The sequence below is a fragment of the Trachypithecus francoisi genome, unplaced genomic scaffold (assembly GCF_009764315.1).
Source record: "Trachypithecus francoisi isolate TF-2019V2 unplaced genomic scaffold, Tfra_2.0 Lachesis_group10, whole genome shotgun sequence".
In the NCBI taxonomy this organism is placed as follows: Eukaryota; Metazoa; Chordata; class Mammalia; order Primates; family Cercopithecidae; genus Trachypithecus; species Trachypithecus francoisi.
The window spans coordinates 90,550,463-90,568,093 of record NW_022681455.1 but is presented as its reverse complement, the minus strand read 5'-3'; the positions used below and the strand labels follow the sequence as shown (position 1 = coordinate 90,568,093).

Sequence of the window (17,631 nt, the reverse complement as noted above, 5' to 3'; positions counted from 1 at the left end):
CACCTGTAGTCTCAGCTACTCGGGAGGCTGAAGTGGGAGTTCACCTGAGCCCAGGGAGGTTGAGGCTGCAATTAGCCATGATTATGCCATTGCACTTCACCCTAGGTGACAGAGCAAGACTCTGTCTCAAAAACAAAACAAAACAAAACTCTGATGGGTATGGACACGGGCATTGGTGTTTTAAGCTTTCCATGTGATTCGCAAGTACAGCCAGGATAGGGAGCCACCACCTTAAATTACACTTCAGCCTCTATTTAATGGCCACCACTTCCAGGAAACCTGCCCTGATCACCTGAAGCTGGGCTAGGTGCTCCCCAGGCTTCCTGGACCCCACACTTCTCTTCAAACACATACCATGTAGGCCCAAGGCCCCACCCAGGTTCAGGGCCTATCACTCACCCACTCTCAGGACCATTTGGTCCATTAATGGAAATATTCCTTGCCTGACCTCCCTCCCTGCCTGGCACCTGTCGAGCTCCTCAGCATCCTGGTCCTCGCCTTGGCCCTCATGTCCTTGCACGTCTGACCTTGTGCCCTTGTCCGCTTCACACCCTGTTCCACGCCCACTGAGCATGTTCACCCCATGGACACATGGGGCTTTCTTTCTACTCCAGGCTTTGTCTATGCTGTTCCCCCTGCTAAGAACACTGTTCCCTTTCCTCCTCAGATGTTTTTTCAAGTATCTCAAACTTTAAGGGGGCCAGGAGCTCACGCCTGTAATCCCAGCACTTGGGAGGCCAAGAGGGGAGGATCACTTGAGGTCAGGAGTTCGAGACCAGCCTGGCCAACATGGCGAAACCCCATTGCTACAAAAAAACAAAAACAAAAAACAAAAAATTAGCCAGGCTTGGTGGTGGGTGCCACACTGTAGTCCCAGCTACTCAGGAGGCTGAGGCACAAGAATCACAGCCTGGGAGGTAGAGGCTACAGTGAGCAGTGATGGCACCACTGCACTCCAGCCTTGATGGCAGAGTGAGATTTCATCTCACAAAAACAAACAAACAAAACATAAAAGTCTAACGTGCCCATGATTCACCTCAGATCTTGTGAAAAGCAGCTTCTGGGAGAGGCTGGGCATTCCACAGTCCTCCTGAGCTACCAGGTGAGTAGAGGCTGCTGGCCTTGCCAGTGAGGATGGAGCCATCTTCTCCTCCTGAGCCCCCATCTGGGCTCCGGAGCCCCAGTATATTGCCCAGTATGCACTGTCAGTCTCCCCACTGGCCTCACACTCTGGGAGCACAGGATCCTGGCTGCCATGGCCACCACTCACCCCCACCTTTACCATGGGGTGCTTGTGTTTGCTGACTGGATGCTAAAATTCAGCCACGCCTCCCCATCCCAATCCCAGCAGGGCGCTGGACACAGGACACCCCTGGGGATGCAATGAGCAGGGGAGGGGCCTGGCTTTGCCCAGTGCAGGCCAGCAGGCTCACCTTGGCGATCTGGTCGAACTTGCCAAAGAGCTCGTTCAGCACCACCACCAACTCCTTGGGAGAGCAGTCGCTGGCCAGCTGCGTGAAGCCCACGATGTCTGCATAGAGGATGCTGGGGGTGGGGCGGGATGGGAGGGAGTGTCACAGCCAGGCTCCTGGACAGCAGCAGCAGGAGCATGGAGGACCGTCTGGAGCCCCAAGAGCCTGCCAGGCCTGAGCCCATTCACCTCTGCCCTTCCTCAGCCTCCATAGAGATGGGAGAGTCGCGCCCAGCCATAAAGACAGATTAAAGTTCCAGGGACTTCACATTAAAGCAGAAGGGAGCAAAGTCCAGAACCTGCAGGGGCCCTCAGGCCCACCCCAGGCCCCATCACTGCAGACAGCTGAAGCGCACTCCTGCAGGCAGCCTGGAGCCTTCCCCTTTCCCATCCAATGTTCGCCGCAGCACAGACTTCAGAACTCCCTGGTGAGAGGCGGCTCCGTGCTCCCTCAAGCCAACCTCCACACCCAGCGCTTTACAGGCATTGAGTCTTCACACAACCCTTGCAGAACTCCCGTTCTACGGACGCACAAACAGGCTCCAGGACATTGAGACTTGCTGGGAAGCCAAGAGCTGGCATCTGCACCAGGTTTCCCTGCTCCAAAGTCCATAAGCTCATGGACCATCCACAGACCAGAGAAAAGGCAGCAGGCCAGCCTTGGATGTAATGCTGGCGCTGCAGGCAGAGGACCCCAGGGGTCTCCCGGGACCCACATCTACACTCAATGGCACCCAGCACCCACATCTACACTTGACAAACTCAGGTCAGTGCATTCAAGTAAAACTTTGTGGTTCCCTGCAAATCAGCCGAAGACAGGTGTGTCAGAACTGGGGCACTCTTGGGCACCAAGGCCGGGGGGCTTTACCTCCTTCTGGGGGTCCTGTGCTCCCTTAAGAATCATCGGAAAGGACCCCTTCCTTCACAAAAGCTGTTTGCTCACACAATTTTACAGTTTTGGGGGGTGCTAGATCTTCCAATACCAATCTGAATTCTCTAATTTAAGAGCCCTGATCTGATCCTGCCCCTGGGGAAACAAGTGGGGATTCTGAGGCCCAGGGAGGGCCCCGGATTAATCTGGAACCATGGGGCCCTCTCCCAATCCCTATATGGGCAGGGGTCTGAGCCTCCAGATAGGGCAGGGAGGCCGCCTGGGGGCCGGGGGAACGGTGGACCCAGCCCCCGGGATACGCTGTCCACACATCTCACCGCCCACCTGACATTCTGGTGCCTCTTGACGTAGAGGCTGTGGAAGTTGTTGTCGGGCATGCAGCGGCGGTCGCCATGCTCCTTGAGCCGTTCGATGATGGCCAGCTTCATGCCCATGGAGATGTGGGCTGGAAGCACCGACAGCAGCAGGTTCTCCTGGGTGCCGGCGGGCAGACCGGCAGAGGGACCGGCAGAGGACAGACAAGGTAGCATCAGGGCCCAGACCTGGCCTCCGTCCTCCCTGCCTGCCTGCCCTGCCCACAATGTCTCCAACTCTGCTCCTGTCCTCCACCAACCCAACTGGGCATCTACCTCCCATGTACCCAGCAGCCCCCGGGACTCAGGCTGACTGAGAAAAGGGCTCTTTCAGCTGGGGAGGCTGAGCTGATGCGTGAGCAGCCTGGAGCCACTACGGCCTTCTCTGCCGCCACCTGGGGACGGTGTGCCCAGGACTGAAACCACACAGAGGAAGGCAGAGTCAAGGGTCAGCAGGCTACGGTTATCCTGCTGGAGCCCAGGACTTACCGAGGTGAGACCTGCACAGGTGTCTGTCCATGCACCTCATGCACATGGCGGCATGAGTGTCTCATGTCCAACAGAAAGAGGAAGAGGACAGGGGTGTGCAGGGTGAGGAGTGGGGGCCAGGTCCCACCTGCTGGCGCTTCTCAATGCGCAGCTTCCGGCGGATCTGGATGCACTTCACAGTGTAGGTGAAGAGGTCCCGGGACGCATCCTGCATTTGGTGCTTGTGGAAGGCGCCTGTCAGGTTCCCACACAGGAAGATGACTGTGTTGGCCAGCAGCTGCGGGTGGACCAGGGTAGGGCTCAGTATGTGGCCTGGCCCCTGCCCTCCCAGGCACCAGACTCCTAGGCAGACTAGTGATGGCACCTCTTCCCATTCTCTGACCCCCAACCCACTGAGAATGGCACTCTTCCTGGGGCAGACAGGGAAACTGAGGCCCAGACAGGAGCTAGTCTCCTAATGAGTCACTAGGACTGCAAGACCAGGACACCCAGGAAGGCAGAAGAGACCACCTCACAGAGCCCAGGGCCTGAGGGGCTTGAGTGCTAAGGGCAGTCCCAGAGGGCACAGCGCCCCGCTGGCTGTGCAGAGGGCCAGCCTGTGCCCGGAGAGAACGCCAGGCCTGGTTAGGAGGAAAACACATCTCTAAACCCCCAATAATTATGAACAGATGGTTCAGTCATTCAACACAAAGACACAAGGCAGTGTCCTGGGATACTCCCCCAAGCCCCGTCAGGACAGGGCCTGTGAGGAAGAACTTTGGGAACGGGACTCACGCCATGACAGTATCCCTGAACCAGGAGGCAGGGCCTGAGGTCACAACCCTGAGGGCCGAGCCACAGGGGAGCCCTAGGCCAGCAAAGCAAAGGCCAGAGGGCAGGGCCACGCCTGAGGCCCAGCTTCCGAGCAGACTTGGAGAGGACCCGGCCTTGGAGCGGGCTGTCTACAAACACAGCTCCGGGGCTTTTGGGTCTGACTCACCCAGAGGGGGGCCCCCATCAGCCCTTAGACCCAGACCACAAAACCTCCCCAGAGGCCTTAGCCCGTCCCTCACCTGCAGCCCCACCCGGACACTGGGTGTCGTGAAGCCTCCCATCAAAGCACCGAGCACCAGGAGGTGGGAGGCGGTGGAGACGGCCCCCACAGCGACAGCGCCCCGCATGCTGAACGGCAGCAGCGTGTACACCACAAAGACGATGAACAGGAAGAAGGGCACCTGTGGATGCAGCCTCGTGAGCCCAGTGCCCCGAGATGCTGCCCCAGGCCCTACGACCCCCAGAAACCTGCACCACACCAGCCCACCCAGTCGGTGTCCTTAGGTTGGCTCCCTCACCACCCCCTGCGTGGGCAGACATACGAGGGAACAAGAAAAGCCAGAATGTGTTTCTAGGGTGGGCCCGGCCACATGGTCCATGGTTTCCTGTGCTGATCCACTGCCTGTGGCTGCCCCAGGTGGGAGGCTCCATGCCCCGCGTGATCCAGGGAGCCCCCACCTGGTGCCCCTGCCACATGGCTCTCGCTCGGCAGGAATGATTACCGGGAGGCTGAGGCACCCTCTCACCAGCTGCCTCCAGCAATGCGGCCCCACCCGCCCTCCCTCCACTCCCAGAGCTGCCCCACCAACCCCACCAGCCGGTCCTGCGTCCACCCCTCTGGGAGTGCTGCCCTCTCCCTCCCCTTCAGTCCACATGGTTCCCTTGGGCCTCACCCCACCCCGCCCCAGCCGCAGGAGCTGTCACAGGACCCAGGCCCACTGGTCAGAGTGTGCCACTGCTTGGTGACAGTGACCATCTAGGACTGGGCCCGTGACCACAGTCAGGTCAGTGTGGCTCAAGCCTGCAGGTCGAGCTGGTTGAGAAAGCGGCCTCTGTCTCAGCTGAGGTGGGCAGCCTGGAGCCCCTGTGGCCTTCTCTGCCCCCACCTGGGGACAGCATGCCTGGGGCTGAAGCTGTCCAGAGGCCCCAGGTCCAGTTATCCCACTGGAGCCCAGCACTGACCCCTCGGCCTTTCCTGACACAGGAACCAGTTTGTGCCTTTTTGCCTCTTTGAGCTGAAGTTCTGTCATCTCCAACCAAACTGGAGCCACCCGAAAGTGCTGCAGCCCAACATCCAAGTGGATGCTCTCCCCACCTCAGCCCTGTCAATGCAGAGAACTCACAGAGATAAAACCAGCCTGGGGCCATCCTAGACACACAGCCAAGCGTGGGGCAGGAAGGGCCTGTGGCATGCCCACCAACCACGGGGATGGGAGCTCCTGAGGGCGCAGCCGGCAGGGAGTCCAGAGTCCCTGTTACCTGCTCCCACGCACAGGCCGCCTTCGTCCATGCGTTGAACACCAGCACATAGCCCAGGGCTACCAGGCAGGCCCAGGTGAGCAGCGCCAAGGCCCTGAGCCAGTGCCGCAGGAGACACTCGACATACATCAGCACAGTGAGGGCTGCAAACACCGCCAGCGCCAGGAACGCCATGCCCAGAATGGCCTGGTGTCTGGAGGGGTCCTGGGCAGAGCAAACAGACAGAAATGACTCAGCTTTTCCCAGTGCAGAGCCACCTCCTCCAGAAAGCCTGCTGGGCCGGCTGCCTCACTTACAGCTTCCTCCACATGGAGGGTGTGGATGAGCCCTCCCACGCCTGGTTCCCGCTCACCTTCTGGCCTTTCTTTGTCACCTCTGCCAAGGCTGCCTCAACCACCCCCTTCCCATCACCTTGGGAACCAGAGCATCACCCACCGTCCCGCCCATGATGCCATCACTCTCCATCCACCTCTGCCTCCTCTCTGGATTCCCACGGTGCTCTGTGCATAGCCACAAGTGATACCACAAGCACAGGGCAAGACTCGTTCACAGGCAGAGCCTTGGAAAGCTGCCCAAAGACGACACTGCACCTGGCCCTCAGTGAGTGAGCAGAGGCTGGTGACGGATACCAGGAAAAGTCATCCCACAGGGGAGGAGCTGGGGCAACGGCACAGAGGTAGGACGGGACGGGCACAGCATCCAGGAGGTCCGCGGGGGCAGAGGCCTTGATCTGGGGGCTGGCACACAGTAGCAAGTATCCTGTGGTTGACAGCCACATGGATCCAGGCTGCACTGGCAGCTGCTGGTTCCTGGCCACTTGACTCATATAAACACCCTGGAGTTTCTGAGTGTTCTTCCAGAACTCTGCTCATCAAATTTACATTCACTAAAAAGAAAATGGACAGGGCATGGTGGCTCATGCCTATAATCCCAGCACTTTGGGAGGCCGAGGCAGGTGGATCAGCTGAGGTCAGGAATTCAAGACCAGCCTGGTCAACATGGCAAAACCCCGTTTTTACTAAAAATACAACAATTAGCCAGGTGTGGTGGCATGCGCCTGTAATCCCAGCTACTTAGGAAGCTGAGGCAGGAGAATCACTTGAACCCAGGAGGTGGAGGCTGCAGCGAGTTCAAGATAGTGCCATTGCACTCCAGCCTGGACAACAAGAGTGAAACTCTGTCTCAAAAGAAAGGAAAGGAGATGGGAGGGGAGGGGAGATGAAAAATGCAGTTCCTCAGTCACATTACCCACTTTTTAAATGCTCAATAGCTGAACACAGCTAGTGGCTGTACCAAGGCAAGTGCCTGGGCCAGAAATGACTTGAGTGGTGCCAGCCTGGAGGGCTGTGTTAAAAAGGATTCTGAGGTCAGGCACAGTGGCTCACGCCTGTAATCCCAACACTTTGGGAGGCCAAGGGAGGATCGCTTGAGGCCAGGAGTTCAAGACCAGCCTGGGCAACATAGCGAGGCCATGTCTCTACAAAAAAATAAAAATAAAAATAAAAAATAAAAGGAGGATTCTGAGAACGTAGACAGGAGTGTGTGGAGTGTAGAGATTGACTAATGATGTCTGCATGGGTACAGGAAGTGAGGGCAGTGATACGCAGGCCATCCCTGACCCAGGTCTTCAGTAGAATCAAATTTCATCATGGAGAAAAATGAGAATAGTTTATTCAGACAAGTTAATATAATATCTAAAACCACTCCAGACTTCAAAATTGAATTAAAGTTAGAGAGGCTGGGCATGGTCATGCATGCTTGGAATCCCAGCTACTCAGGAGGATGAGCCAGGAGGATTACTTGAACCCAGGAGTTCAAGGCCAACCTGGGCAACACAGCAAGGCCCAGTCTCAAAAACATTTTTTTTTTAATTAGAAACTTGTCTTCTACCAGTCTAAACGTGTTGTAAAAGACATAGCATTGGCCAGGCATGGTGACTCACATCTATAATCCCAGCACTTTGGGGGGCCGAGGCAGGTGGATCACCTGAGGTCAAGAGTTCAAGACCAGCCTAGCCAACATGGTGAAACCCCATCTCTACCAAAAATACAAAAATTAGCTAGGCATGGTGGCACGCACCTGTCATCCTAGCTACTTGGGAGGCTGAGGCAGGAGAACTGCTTGAGCTCAGGAGACGGAGTTGCAGTGAGCCGAGATCATGCCTCTGCACTCCAGCCTGGGTGACAGAGTGAGACTCTCAAAAAAAAAAAAAAAAATAGCATTTTACAGAAGAGAAAACTGAGGCTAAGAGAAGATGGCAGCTTGGCCAAGGTTGGGGCTGAGATGTGAAGCCCGGGGGCTGCCCTCACTCACCCCCTGGCTGAAGGCGATGGCGATGAGGGCCACGCAGGCAGTGGCGGCCACCAGCAGAAGCGTGAGCAGAAGCGGCCCATGCTGGCTGGTGAGCCGGTACTTCTCGTAGAGCGCATCTTGGTCAGGACCCTCCTCGCCCTCGTTGAGGAAGTAGCGCCCCTTGGCCGGCATCTTCCACCCTCGGCCGTTAAGGAGGCCCCAGGGCCTGGAGGGCATCTGTCTGCCAACACCCTGCCCCGTGGGCCTAGGCCTCTGTCCTCTCCAAGGCAGGCAAGCAGGGCTGGGGAGAGGGCCTCTGGGCCTGCTGCTCCATGGCCAATGAGGGGTCCACACAGCTCTGGCACCAGGCCTCACTCACTGTGCCGTCGGCATCCTCCCGTGCATCCCGACTGGGCTGACTCCACACGCAGTTCCTCAGCTCTGCGGAGATGAAGTAGACAGGAACTTGACCTAATGGGCCAAGTCAGGGGAGGGCTGGCATTGGGGAGAGCGGGGCCCAGGCCTCACAGCACCAAGTCTGATTTATCCATCTTAACCCTAACCTAATTTTTATGTCCTGTTGTTGTAAAGCTAGTCCCCTGTGTCTTCTAGAACTGCACTGTCCAAGATAGTAGCCACTAGCCACATGTGGCTGCTTTTTTTTCCTTCAAGACAGGGTCTCACTCTGTTGCCCAGGCTGGAGTGCAGTGGCATGATCATAGCTCACTGCAGCCTCAAACTCCTGAGCTCAAGTGATTCTTCCACCTCAGCCTCCTAAGTAGCTGGGACTACAGGTGTGCACCACCACATCTCCAGCTAATTTTTAAATTTTCTTTTGTAGAGATGGGGTCTCCCCCTGCTGCCCAGGGTGGTTTTGAACTCATGGGCTCAAGCTATCCTCCTGCCTCAGCCTCCCAAAGTGCTGGGATTACAGGCATGAGCCACCATGCCCAGCCACTACTTTAAATTAAATTTAAATTAATTTAAAATAAAATTAGAAATTCAGACCCTGAGTCACACTAGCCACATTTCAAATACTCAACAGCCAGCCAGGCATGGTGGCTCATGCCTGTAATCCCAGCACTTTGAGAGGCTGAGGCAGGTGGATCACCTGAGGTCAGGAGTTCGAGACCAGCCTGGCCCACAGGGTAAAACCGCATCTCCACTAAAAACACAAAAATTAGACATGGTGGTGTGTGCCTGTAATCCCAGCTACGCGGGAAGCTGAGGTAGGAGAATGGCTTGAACCTGGGAGGCAGAGGTTTCAATGAGCCGTGATCGTGCCATTGCATCCAGCCTGGGCAATGGAGTGAGACTTCATCTCAAAACAAAAACAAAAACAAAAAAAATCAAATACTCAATGACCATATGCGACTGGCGGCTGCTGTACAGGACAGCACAGATCAACAGAGCATGTCTATCATCACAGAAACTTCTACAGGCCAGCTCTGCTCTGCACGTTTCTCTGTTTTGCTTTCACACTAAGGTCTGTGATTCATCTTGATTCACTCTGGGTATTGTGTGAGGTAGGGATCAAGGTTCATTTCTTTTTTCCACATGGATATTGAATTATCCCAGTAGTGTTCAGTGAACCAGCAATCGTCTCACTGAATTTCAGTGGAGCCACCTCTCTCATAAGTCAGGTGATCACACGGATGGGGTCTGTTTCCAGGCTTCGCTATCTGCATCGTCCTGGTGCGAACACCACATTCGCTTCATTTTCCAGTGAGTCTCATGTCTCCAGGCACAGAGGTTTCCAAGCTGCGATCCTAGGAGCCCTGAGATTTGGGGACATGCATCAGGCCCCTGATGGGAAGGGAAGATCAGAGGGCATAGACTCAGGCAACCCATGCCTGCTTCACCCAGAGCAGCCCCCTGCATCTGTGTTACAGTAAGCTCCACATAAAACTGCATTTTGCATTTTCTTTCTTTCTGTTTTTTGTTTGTTTTTTTGTTTTTTTTTTTTGAGATGGGGTCTCACTCTGTCACCCAGGCTGGAGTGAAGTGGTATGATCATAGCCCGCTGCAGACTCAACCTCCCTGGACTCAGGTAATCCTCCCACCTCAGCCTCCTGTGTAGCTGGGACCTGAGCCTGGGGAGGCTTAGGCTGCAGTGGGCCATGTATTTTTTTGTAGAGATGGGGTTTCTCCATGTTGCCCAAGCTAGTCTTGAACTCCTAGGCTCAAGCAATCTACCCTCCTCAGCCTCCGAAGTGCCAAGATTTCAGGCATGAACCACTGTACCCCGCAAAAATCTTGTTTATTTTTTTAAATAGCCCACTGACATAAATTTCAGATGTCTGCAAGCCTTGCTTCACAGAAAAGGAAGCTGAGTCTCAGAGAGGGACACGGTGGCCCCTTTGTGACACACTGTGAGCACACCCCAGGCTTGCCACGCTCAGCCCACATGGGCTCCTTCTTTCCCCAGCACCATTCATTCCTTAGCATATTCATTGATTCCAAAAAGGCTTGTGAATCACACCTACGCCTGCCAGTCCTTACACCTCCTGTGTGCTAGGCTGGACTCTCTTTCCCCAGTGATCCCCATCAGTCTCCAAAGGAAGGAATATTACCAAAGCTGTGCAACCCCTCACACAGCAATGGGGACTTGGGGACAGTTGCCATATTCCCAACAGGAACCTCGCATGAAGAGGGCAACCCTGGACCAAGAATCCAGGCCCCCAGTGTCCTCCAGGCCTGCCTTGGATTGGAACCAGGACAGGGCCAGAGGCAGAGGCTGTCTCACAGGAGGGAGGCTGTGAGACACGGGATGGCTCAGGGCAGTCATGGGGCACACATGGCCAGCCACCAGCAGAAGCTTCCAAGGACAGCTGGTCCAGCGGAGGGAAGGTGGCCAGGCGAGCCCCCAGCCCCCAAAGGCAAAAAGCAGAATATCCAGGGTCCCCAAGTCTAAGGGAAGCCCCCCAACCTCAACACCTGCTACTATGAGATCCCAGGGGCCACCTTGATTCCAGGAGCCACCTCAGGCTCTATTTCCTCTGGAAGTTCCTATTCCATCACCACACACCAGGAACAAAATGGAAAAACCACATATTTGGGGAAGGAGGAAGGGGTCATTTGCTGAGGGGCCCTGTCTCCTTCAGTGCCTGGGCAGGTGTCTACAGGCCTTAGCACCTGTTCAATGAGGGGCAACCCTTCTGGGGTGCGGCCCAGAGCTGTCAAAGTGCCTAAAGTGCTCAGACAGGCTACAAATCTGATTTCTATGTAAAATTATTTTTAAATGTTGGCAGCTGATTTCAAATTTTGCAGTGATTGCAGCCCACTAGTTTACAACTTCTAAATCTAAACTAACCAGTCTATTCCACAAGAGGCATTTACTGTGTGCTAACCATGTACATCCAACCCTGTGCTGCAGGGTTTGCCAAACGAGATAAGGTCCCTGCCTGAGACACATTCAATCCAGCCCCCTCCCACCCCAAAATAGCCCTTTGCAGTAATAACAGCAGCAGTTCCTGCCACCCCTGGCACCTGCACACACATTCACTCTCATCTTCACAACCGGCAAAGGCCAAGGTGGCACCACCGTTTCACACACGCAGAACTGAGCCCAGAGAGGCAGAGTGGTTGCCTAAGATCACACTGCTGGAGCTGGTAGACAGATGGGCTGGGATGCAAACCCGGGTCTGCCAGCTCCCAAACCAGGGCTCCTCAGCCCAGGCTTCCCCACTGACATCCCGGAGGACCGAGCCAGATGCCACAGCACACAAACAGCAACCCTGCCTGCCCCCTGGCCTGCTGCCAAACACCAGTGCACCAGGACGGCCAGACTGAGAAGCTCCAAACACCAGAGGGCTGAGGCCACTCCCCACAGCTGCTCCATCTCCCAGGCAAAGCCCCCAGACCAGAGCTGAGGCGGCCAGACACGTGCGTGAAAGTGCAGGTGTAAGAGTGTGTGGACACACCCACCCCAGGCAAAGCCAGCCTGGGCCACCACGAGGAGAGGGAGGAACCAGCTGAGAGGGTCCCAAGGGCCTGTGGGAACCCAGGCGTGGTAAACACGCCTCTCAAGGAACTCATTAGGCCACTTTCCGGGCAACAGCAGGCAGGGGCAGGTGAACAGTGGAGAGCATGGGCACAAGGACTTCGGCCCATCCAGGAACCTTGGCCAGCTTCTGGAACAAGCCGGGCACCGTGAGGCCTGGGGGTAATGAACTCACTGATCACATCTCCAGAAGGGTCCAGGAACCCACCACCAGTGGCATGTCCCCAGGCCAGCTCCTCCCTAGGAACCACCCTGCCAAAGCCAGACCCAGAGGCACCCCCTGCCCGGGAAGTTTTCCAGGCCTCCTGTCCAATCACCAGTTCTTCCACCAGTCCTCGACTCATTTGGCAACAGGGAGGGCCTCCCCACAAGGCCCTGGATAAAGGAACCCTTCTGCCATGTCTGAGACACATCCAATCCAGGGCCCCCTGGATTGAATGACCCTGCTGTTAGTGCACACCTGCTTGCTAACAAATGACCCTGTTGTTAGCGTGCACACCTCCACGATGGGGGCTCACCACCTCTCAGGGCAGTCTCCTCCATCACTGGGCACTTCTATGGCCCTGAGTCCTCCCTTAGCTCAAGTCAAGCCCTGCCTCCCTGTCACTCCCTCACCCACACTGCATGGGTCCTGTCTGACTTCTAAAGTCACCAAGAGCAGAGGTATCAAGTCCCCTCTTCCTGAGGAGACTGCAGTCCCAGAGGCCCTTACTTATTCTCACCTCACGACCAGCCCGGTGGTACAGCAGGGTAAGCAGCCCCATTTTAAAGAGGAGGGGACTCCCCTGCGGGGAAGGTGTCCAGATGGGAGGAGGGTGTTTCACACTTCTGCTGTGCAATGTCCCCTCTCCCAACCCTCAGTACCCTGGTTCAGGGACCACATGACCCCGGTATGGCCAATCAGCAAAGTCCCTCTCAAGCCTCAATGCCACAGGCCTGGGCAGTGAGGGCTCTCTTTGGACTTCTGCTGACCCAGGGAAAGAGGCGTTCTCTTTTGTTGGTGACCTGGCACTGTCAGCAGACACCTGAGCCACCACAAGGAGAGAGCCTGCCTGAAAATGACACCAACATGGAGAACTGGCACAAGACAGGGGCGTGGCAACACCTCCTGGGGCCACAGGAGCCAGCTGTGCCTGAAGCTTATGTAACCTCTAGATATTTAACCACATGAGACAAGCAATGCCTCTTTCACCTGCAGCCAGTTTGAGCTTCTGTCACTCGCAACCAAGAGTCTCAAAGTCCACATCGGGCTTCTGGACCCAGTTTGTTGCGTCTAAAAAGCACCCATGGCCCCTCAATGGGTTCAGAGTCAACTGGAAGGGTCCCAGTCAGCACAGAGATGACAGTGTGATGCTGCAGACACAGGCAGTCCTCCAGAAGGGAGCTGGGGCTTGGAGGAGACAGCCCCGCTCATCCCTCCATCATAGGAGGTCAAGGCCAAATTCACTGAACTATGATCATGCCACTGCACTCCCGCCTGGGTGACAGAGCAGAACCTTGTCTGGGAAAAAAAAAAAAAAAAAAGCTGGAATTTAAACATAGGATATCTGGGGTCCCTATCACCCTCACGGTGCTGGCATCCAGAAACCCCATAATATCCCAAAACACCAACCTTTTCCCCACAAACAAGGCCCAGGACAGAGCTATGACCAAGAGGTGGGGAGCTCAGGGGACCCTGTCGAATTACTTCCCTCTGCCTTGCAGGAGCAAGTTCAGGTCAGTGAACTCCAGGAGGGCCTCCTCCTCCAGGAAGCCCTCTGAGCAACCTCTCACACACCCTCTTATCCTGCAACTAAGGCAGGACTGTGGTCTCCTCACCAAATACTGGCTGGCTGGGTCCAGGTTCTCCAGCCAGAAGAACTGCTAGAAGCAGAAGACTGGGATTCCATACTGCAACTGCAGGGCCAGGTTCCCGGGTGCTCGGGAAATCCTTCCCCAGTCCAGCTGATCTGGCAGCGTCCCCAGCACAACCACAGCCCTTGTGCAGAGTATGTTCTAGAAACCCCCAGCTTTCACAGATGCAGACAGGACAGTCACTTCCTCACCCAGTCACTCTTGGCAGAAACCACAGCCTGGCTTCCTCCGGCCAAGCCTCAGCAGGCTCAGGGCTGCCGTGGGGCCCTGGTGGCCTCAAAAAGGGGAAGTGGGGACCTTGGAGTCGGGGGAGGGCATGGAAGCCTCCAGGGAAGAGGCCCCACTCAGGCCCCTGGGCCCACACCCTGCCTGGGATGTCACGCGCTGAAGACACAAAAACCTGCATGCTCCATCTTGCCCCCTGCCGGGCCTGCTGGCTCTCAGCGCCCCTGGTAGGCTGGGTCTCGGCAGATTTTTCATTTGCCAAGGGAGTCTCATGTTAATGGGATCTCTCTCAAGAGACCCTGAGCTCCATGAAGCCAGCAGCTGCTCTGCCCAGTGCAGGCCTGACCCAAAGAGGCCCCCAGGAAACCTCGTGGAACCCAGGGATTCAATTCTGCTGGTATTCAAGGTCCCACACCCCAAGCCCAGCCCTCCCCAGACCCTCCCTGTCCCCAGAGCTCTGTGGCCCCCATGCCCTGCTCTCCCAGGCACCTCCCCTACCCAGAGGCCTTCCCATTGTGGGTCCAACATCCCAGCCCCCTGCCTCGCCAAACTGTCGTGGTGGGATCTGTGTGTGTGTCCCGCAGCTGGTCCTGGCAAACGCCTGTGACGTGAATGGCCGAGGAGGTTAACCAGCCAGAATCCTGCGCCAGGCCCAGGGTAGGGAAGCATGCAGAGTGGCATGGGTGAGGGAGGAGGGCGCCACGGCTGAAGGATGAGGGAAGATGAAGAAAGGGCCTCCCTCAAGATCGGGAAGCACCTGCCACACCTGCCTTAACCGCCATAGCACACCTCTCCCAACTACACTCGGCCTCTGGGAGGATGCCTGCACCCAATCCCAGCTCTGCTACCAATGGCCTGTGAGTGGCAGTTGCCTGCACACTCTGGCCTCAGTTTCCTTATCAGTAAACTGGGGGTGCTGATAGCCAGGTCATCTGCACAGGTCATGATGTTCAAGAGGCCAAGCTTGCAGGACAAATTGGCAAATGGCCAAGAAGTCAGGTTTCGTGTCAGAGGAAGTCCTGCAGGATCAGAGTTCAACCATCGGGTCCAGGGAGAGGCAGATGCAGAGTGGGCAGGCCCCCACCCAGGCCCCCCACTGCATCTCCTGATGATAGCCTGCAAAGTTGGCCAGCAGGGGCAAGGGCTGAAGTTCCCCAATGGCATGACTGCCAGCCAACCCTGCTCCCCCTCCACAGCCCCCAAGCACCCCCAGGCTGACTCTGTTCCCACTCCCAGGGCACAGGCTGCTGATCAGTCTTGGGGACCAAAAACCTGCATTCCAGTCCCAGCTTAGCCACCAACATGCTCTGTGACCCTGAACAAATCTCTTGCCTGACCTGTGCCTTAGTTTTCCCTCTTGCAAAGGAGGAGCTGTGTCATACCTCTGAGATCAGCTCTGGCCTAGTTGAGGCTGGGCTAGGGGTGGAGGCTGAATCAGTAAATGAAAAGGATAAGGGACTGGAGAAAAACTGAGGGAAAAGGCTGAGGTTCTCACCTGGCCCCAGGGAGCCATTTCTAGGGATGGGTAGAAAGTTGTTCTTTGATTCTTTGGGACACAGCTAAGGTAGTGTTAAGAGGGAAATTTGTAGCATTAAATGCCCACATCACAAAGTTAGAAAGATCTCAAATTAACAACCTAACTTCACAACTGAAAGAAATAGAGAAGCAAAAACAAATCAACCCCAAGCCTAGCAGGAGACAAGAAACGACAAAAATCAGAGCTGAACTGAAGAAAAACAAGACAAAAAACCATTCAAAAGATCAATGAACCCAGGAGTTGGTTTTTTTGAAAAAATTAATAAAATAGGCCACTAAACTAATAAAGAGAGAAGATCGAAATAAACACAATTAGAAATGACTAAAGGAATGTTACTAATGACCCCACAGAAGTAAAAAAATAACCATCAGAAACTACTACAAACACTTCTACACACAAAAACTACAAAATCTAAGAGATGGATAAATTCCTGGACACACAATCCTCCCATGACTGAGCCAGGAAGAGACCAATAATGAGCTCCTAAACTGAATTAGTAATAAATAGCCTACCATTAAAAGGCCAGGACCTGATAGATTCACAGCCAAATTCTACCAGATGTACGAAGAAGAACTGGTACCATTCCCATAGGAACTATTCAGAAAAATTGAGGAAGAGGTACTCCTCCCTAACTCATTCTATGAGGCCAGCATCATCTTGATACCAAAAACTGCCAGAGACACAACAATAAAAGAAGAAAAAAAAGTGGTCTTTGTTCCTGAAATCCTCCCCTCCACTTCATTCATTTGGTTAAGCATTACACTGATCAATCTCTCCTTTAAAATGCACCCCCAAGGCTCCAGCGGCCAGGGGTATGAATCCAGGTCTACTATGTCTCATGCCCATTCTAATGCTAGTTAGTGACTGCCCGGGGGAGTTCGACCATGCATTCCTTCAGCAGCTGTGCACGAATGCCTTCTGTGCACCAGGCGTCAGGCCAGGTACCAAGAGGAAATTCTGCTCAGGAAATGAGCTCCCAGGAGGCAGAATCCTTAGCACTGCCCCAACCAGGATATCTGCTAGGGCTCTGAACACAGTGGGTGTTCAGGCAACAGTGTTTATCAACTGACTAACCAATCAACCAGGATCCCCTGTTGGAGGAATAGCCCTACTTTTTCCTCACTCTTGCTTGAAATTCCATTAGCGATTCATTTCTTTAAGCACTGCCCTCACTAGCCTCCCCCTTCAGAAAAGAAACACTTTCACGCCCACATTTAACAGATTTCTGATCCCTTTTCCCTTGATAAGGAAGAACAGAAAGGGGAAGTCCAGCTGACCATGGGGGACCTCAAGTGGTGCTCATCCTGCCCAGGACAAGAGGGTGGTGGCTGACTTCGCACATTGCCTAGGGCCCCACCCTGACAGTGGGTCCAGCAGTGACAGCAAGACGTGAATGGGGCTGGGAGGTACAAGAAGAGCTCCACAGACCTGGCACGGTGGCTCACATCTGTAATCCCAGCACTTTGGGAGGCCAAGGCAGGTGGATCACTTGAGGCCAGGAGTTCGAGATCAGCCTGGCTAACATGGTGAAACCCCGTCTCTTCTAAAAATAGAAAAATTAGCCCAAGGTGGTGGTATGTGCCTATAGTCCCAGCTACTCAGGAGGCTGAGGCATGAGAATCACTTGAACTTGGGAGGTGGAGGTTGCAGTGAGATGGGATTGCACCACTGCACTCCAGCCGGGGCAACAGAGTGAGGCTCTGCCAAAAAAACAAAGAGATCCATTTCACAGGCCCATGGACAGATGCAACCCAGAGTGACCACTGTCCTGTCCTGGAGGGGACAGGAAGGATGTGCATTTGAGTCTTAACTCTTAGGCTGCTAGTATTCTCTTTAGAAAGGCAGCATCCACAAGACAGAAAGCAAACTGGATTCACAACTTATACCAGGATTATTTCCAAAGACATCAAGAAACTATGGGAGAATTCTCATATAATGCTGTAGTGAATATGGCCTTTTTATCCTGACACAAAACCCAAAAGCCATAAAGAAAAGACTGATAAATTCAGTTACATGAAAAAACAAAATATACACGGTAAAAACTACCAAAAGCACAATCAAAAGACACATGACAGATTAGGGGAACATTCATGATTCATATCACAAGGAGCTAATCTCCTTCATATGTAAAAAGCTCCCACAAATCAAAAAGAAGACCAATAACCCAATAGAAAAATGGGAGAAGACTAGGAAGAGAAAGTTCATAGAAAAGACAATCTAAAT

At 54.6% G+C, this 17,631-nt stretch overlaps 1 protein-coding gene across 12 annotated transcripts in view; it reads right to left on the bottom strand.

Annotated features, from left to right (window-relative positions):
- ADCY7 (adenylate cyclase 7) overlaps nt 1–17,631 on the bottom strand; it is a 73,083-nt gene that overhangs the window by 22,006 nt on the left and 33,446 nt on the right. For 4 of the 12 annotated variants that reach the window (XM_033218359.1, XM_033218352.1, XM_033218356.1 and 1 more), the window contains 6 exons: nt 7,811–8,230; nt 5,498–5,701; nt 4,258–4,419; nt 3,333–3,482; nt 2,688–2,836; nt 1,434–1,545 (listed from right to left, as the gene is read on the bottom strand). In XM_033218359.1, the coding sequence (XP_033074250.1) occupies nt 1,434–1,545; nt 2,688–2,836; nt 3,333–3,482; nt 4,258–4,419; nt 5,498–5,701; nt 7,811–8,026 (993 nt within the window). In that variant the 5' untranslated portion in view covers nt 8,027–8,230. Of the gene's footprint in view, nt 1–1,433; nt 1,546–2,687; nt 2,837–3,332; nt 3,483–4,257; nt 4,420–5,497; nt 5,702–6,087; nt 6,235–7,810; nt 8,231–9,397; nt 9,596–13,610; nt 14,017–17,631 lie in introns of those variants that run through there. The other 8 variants (XM_033218351.1, XM_033218355.1, XM_033218349.1 and 5 more) reach the window with 6 other exon arrangements.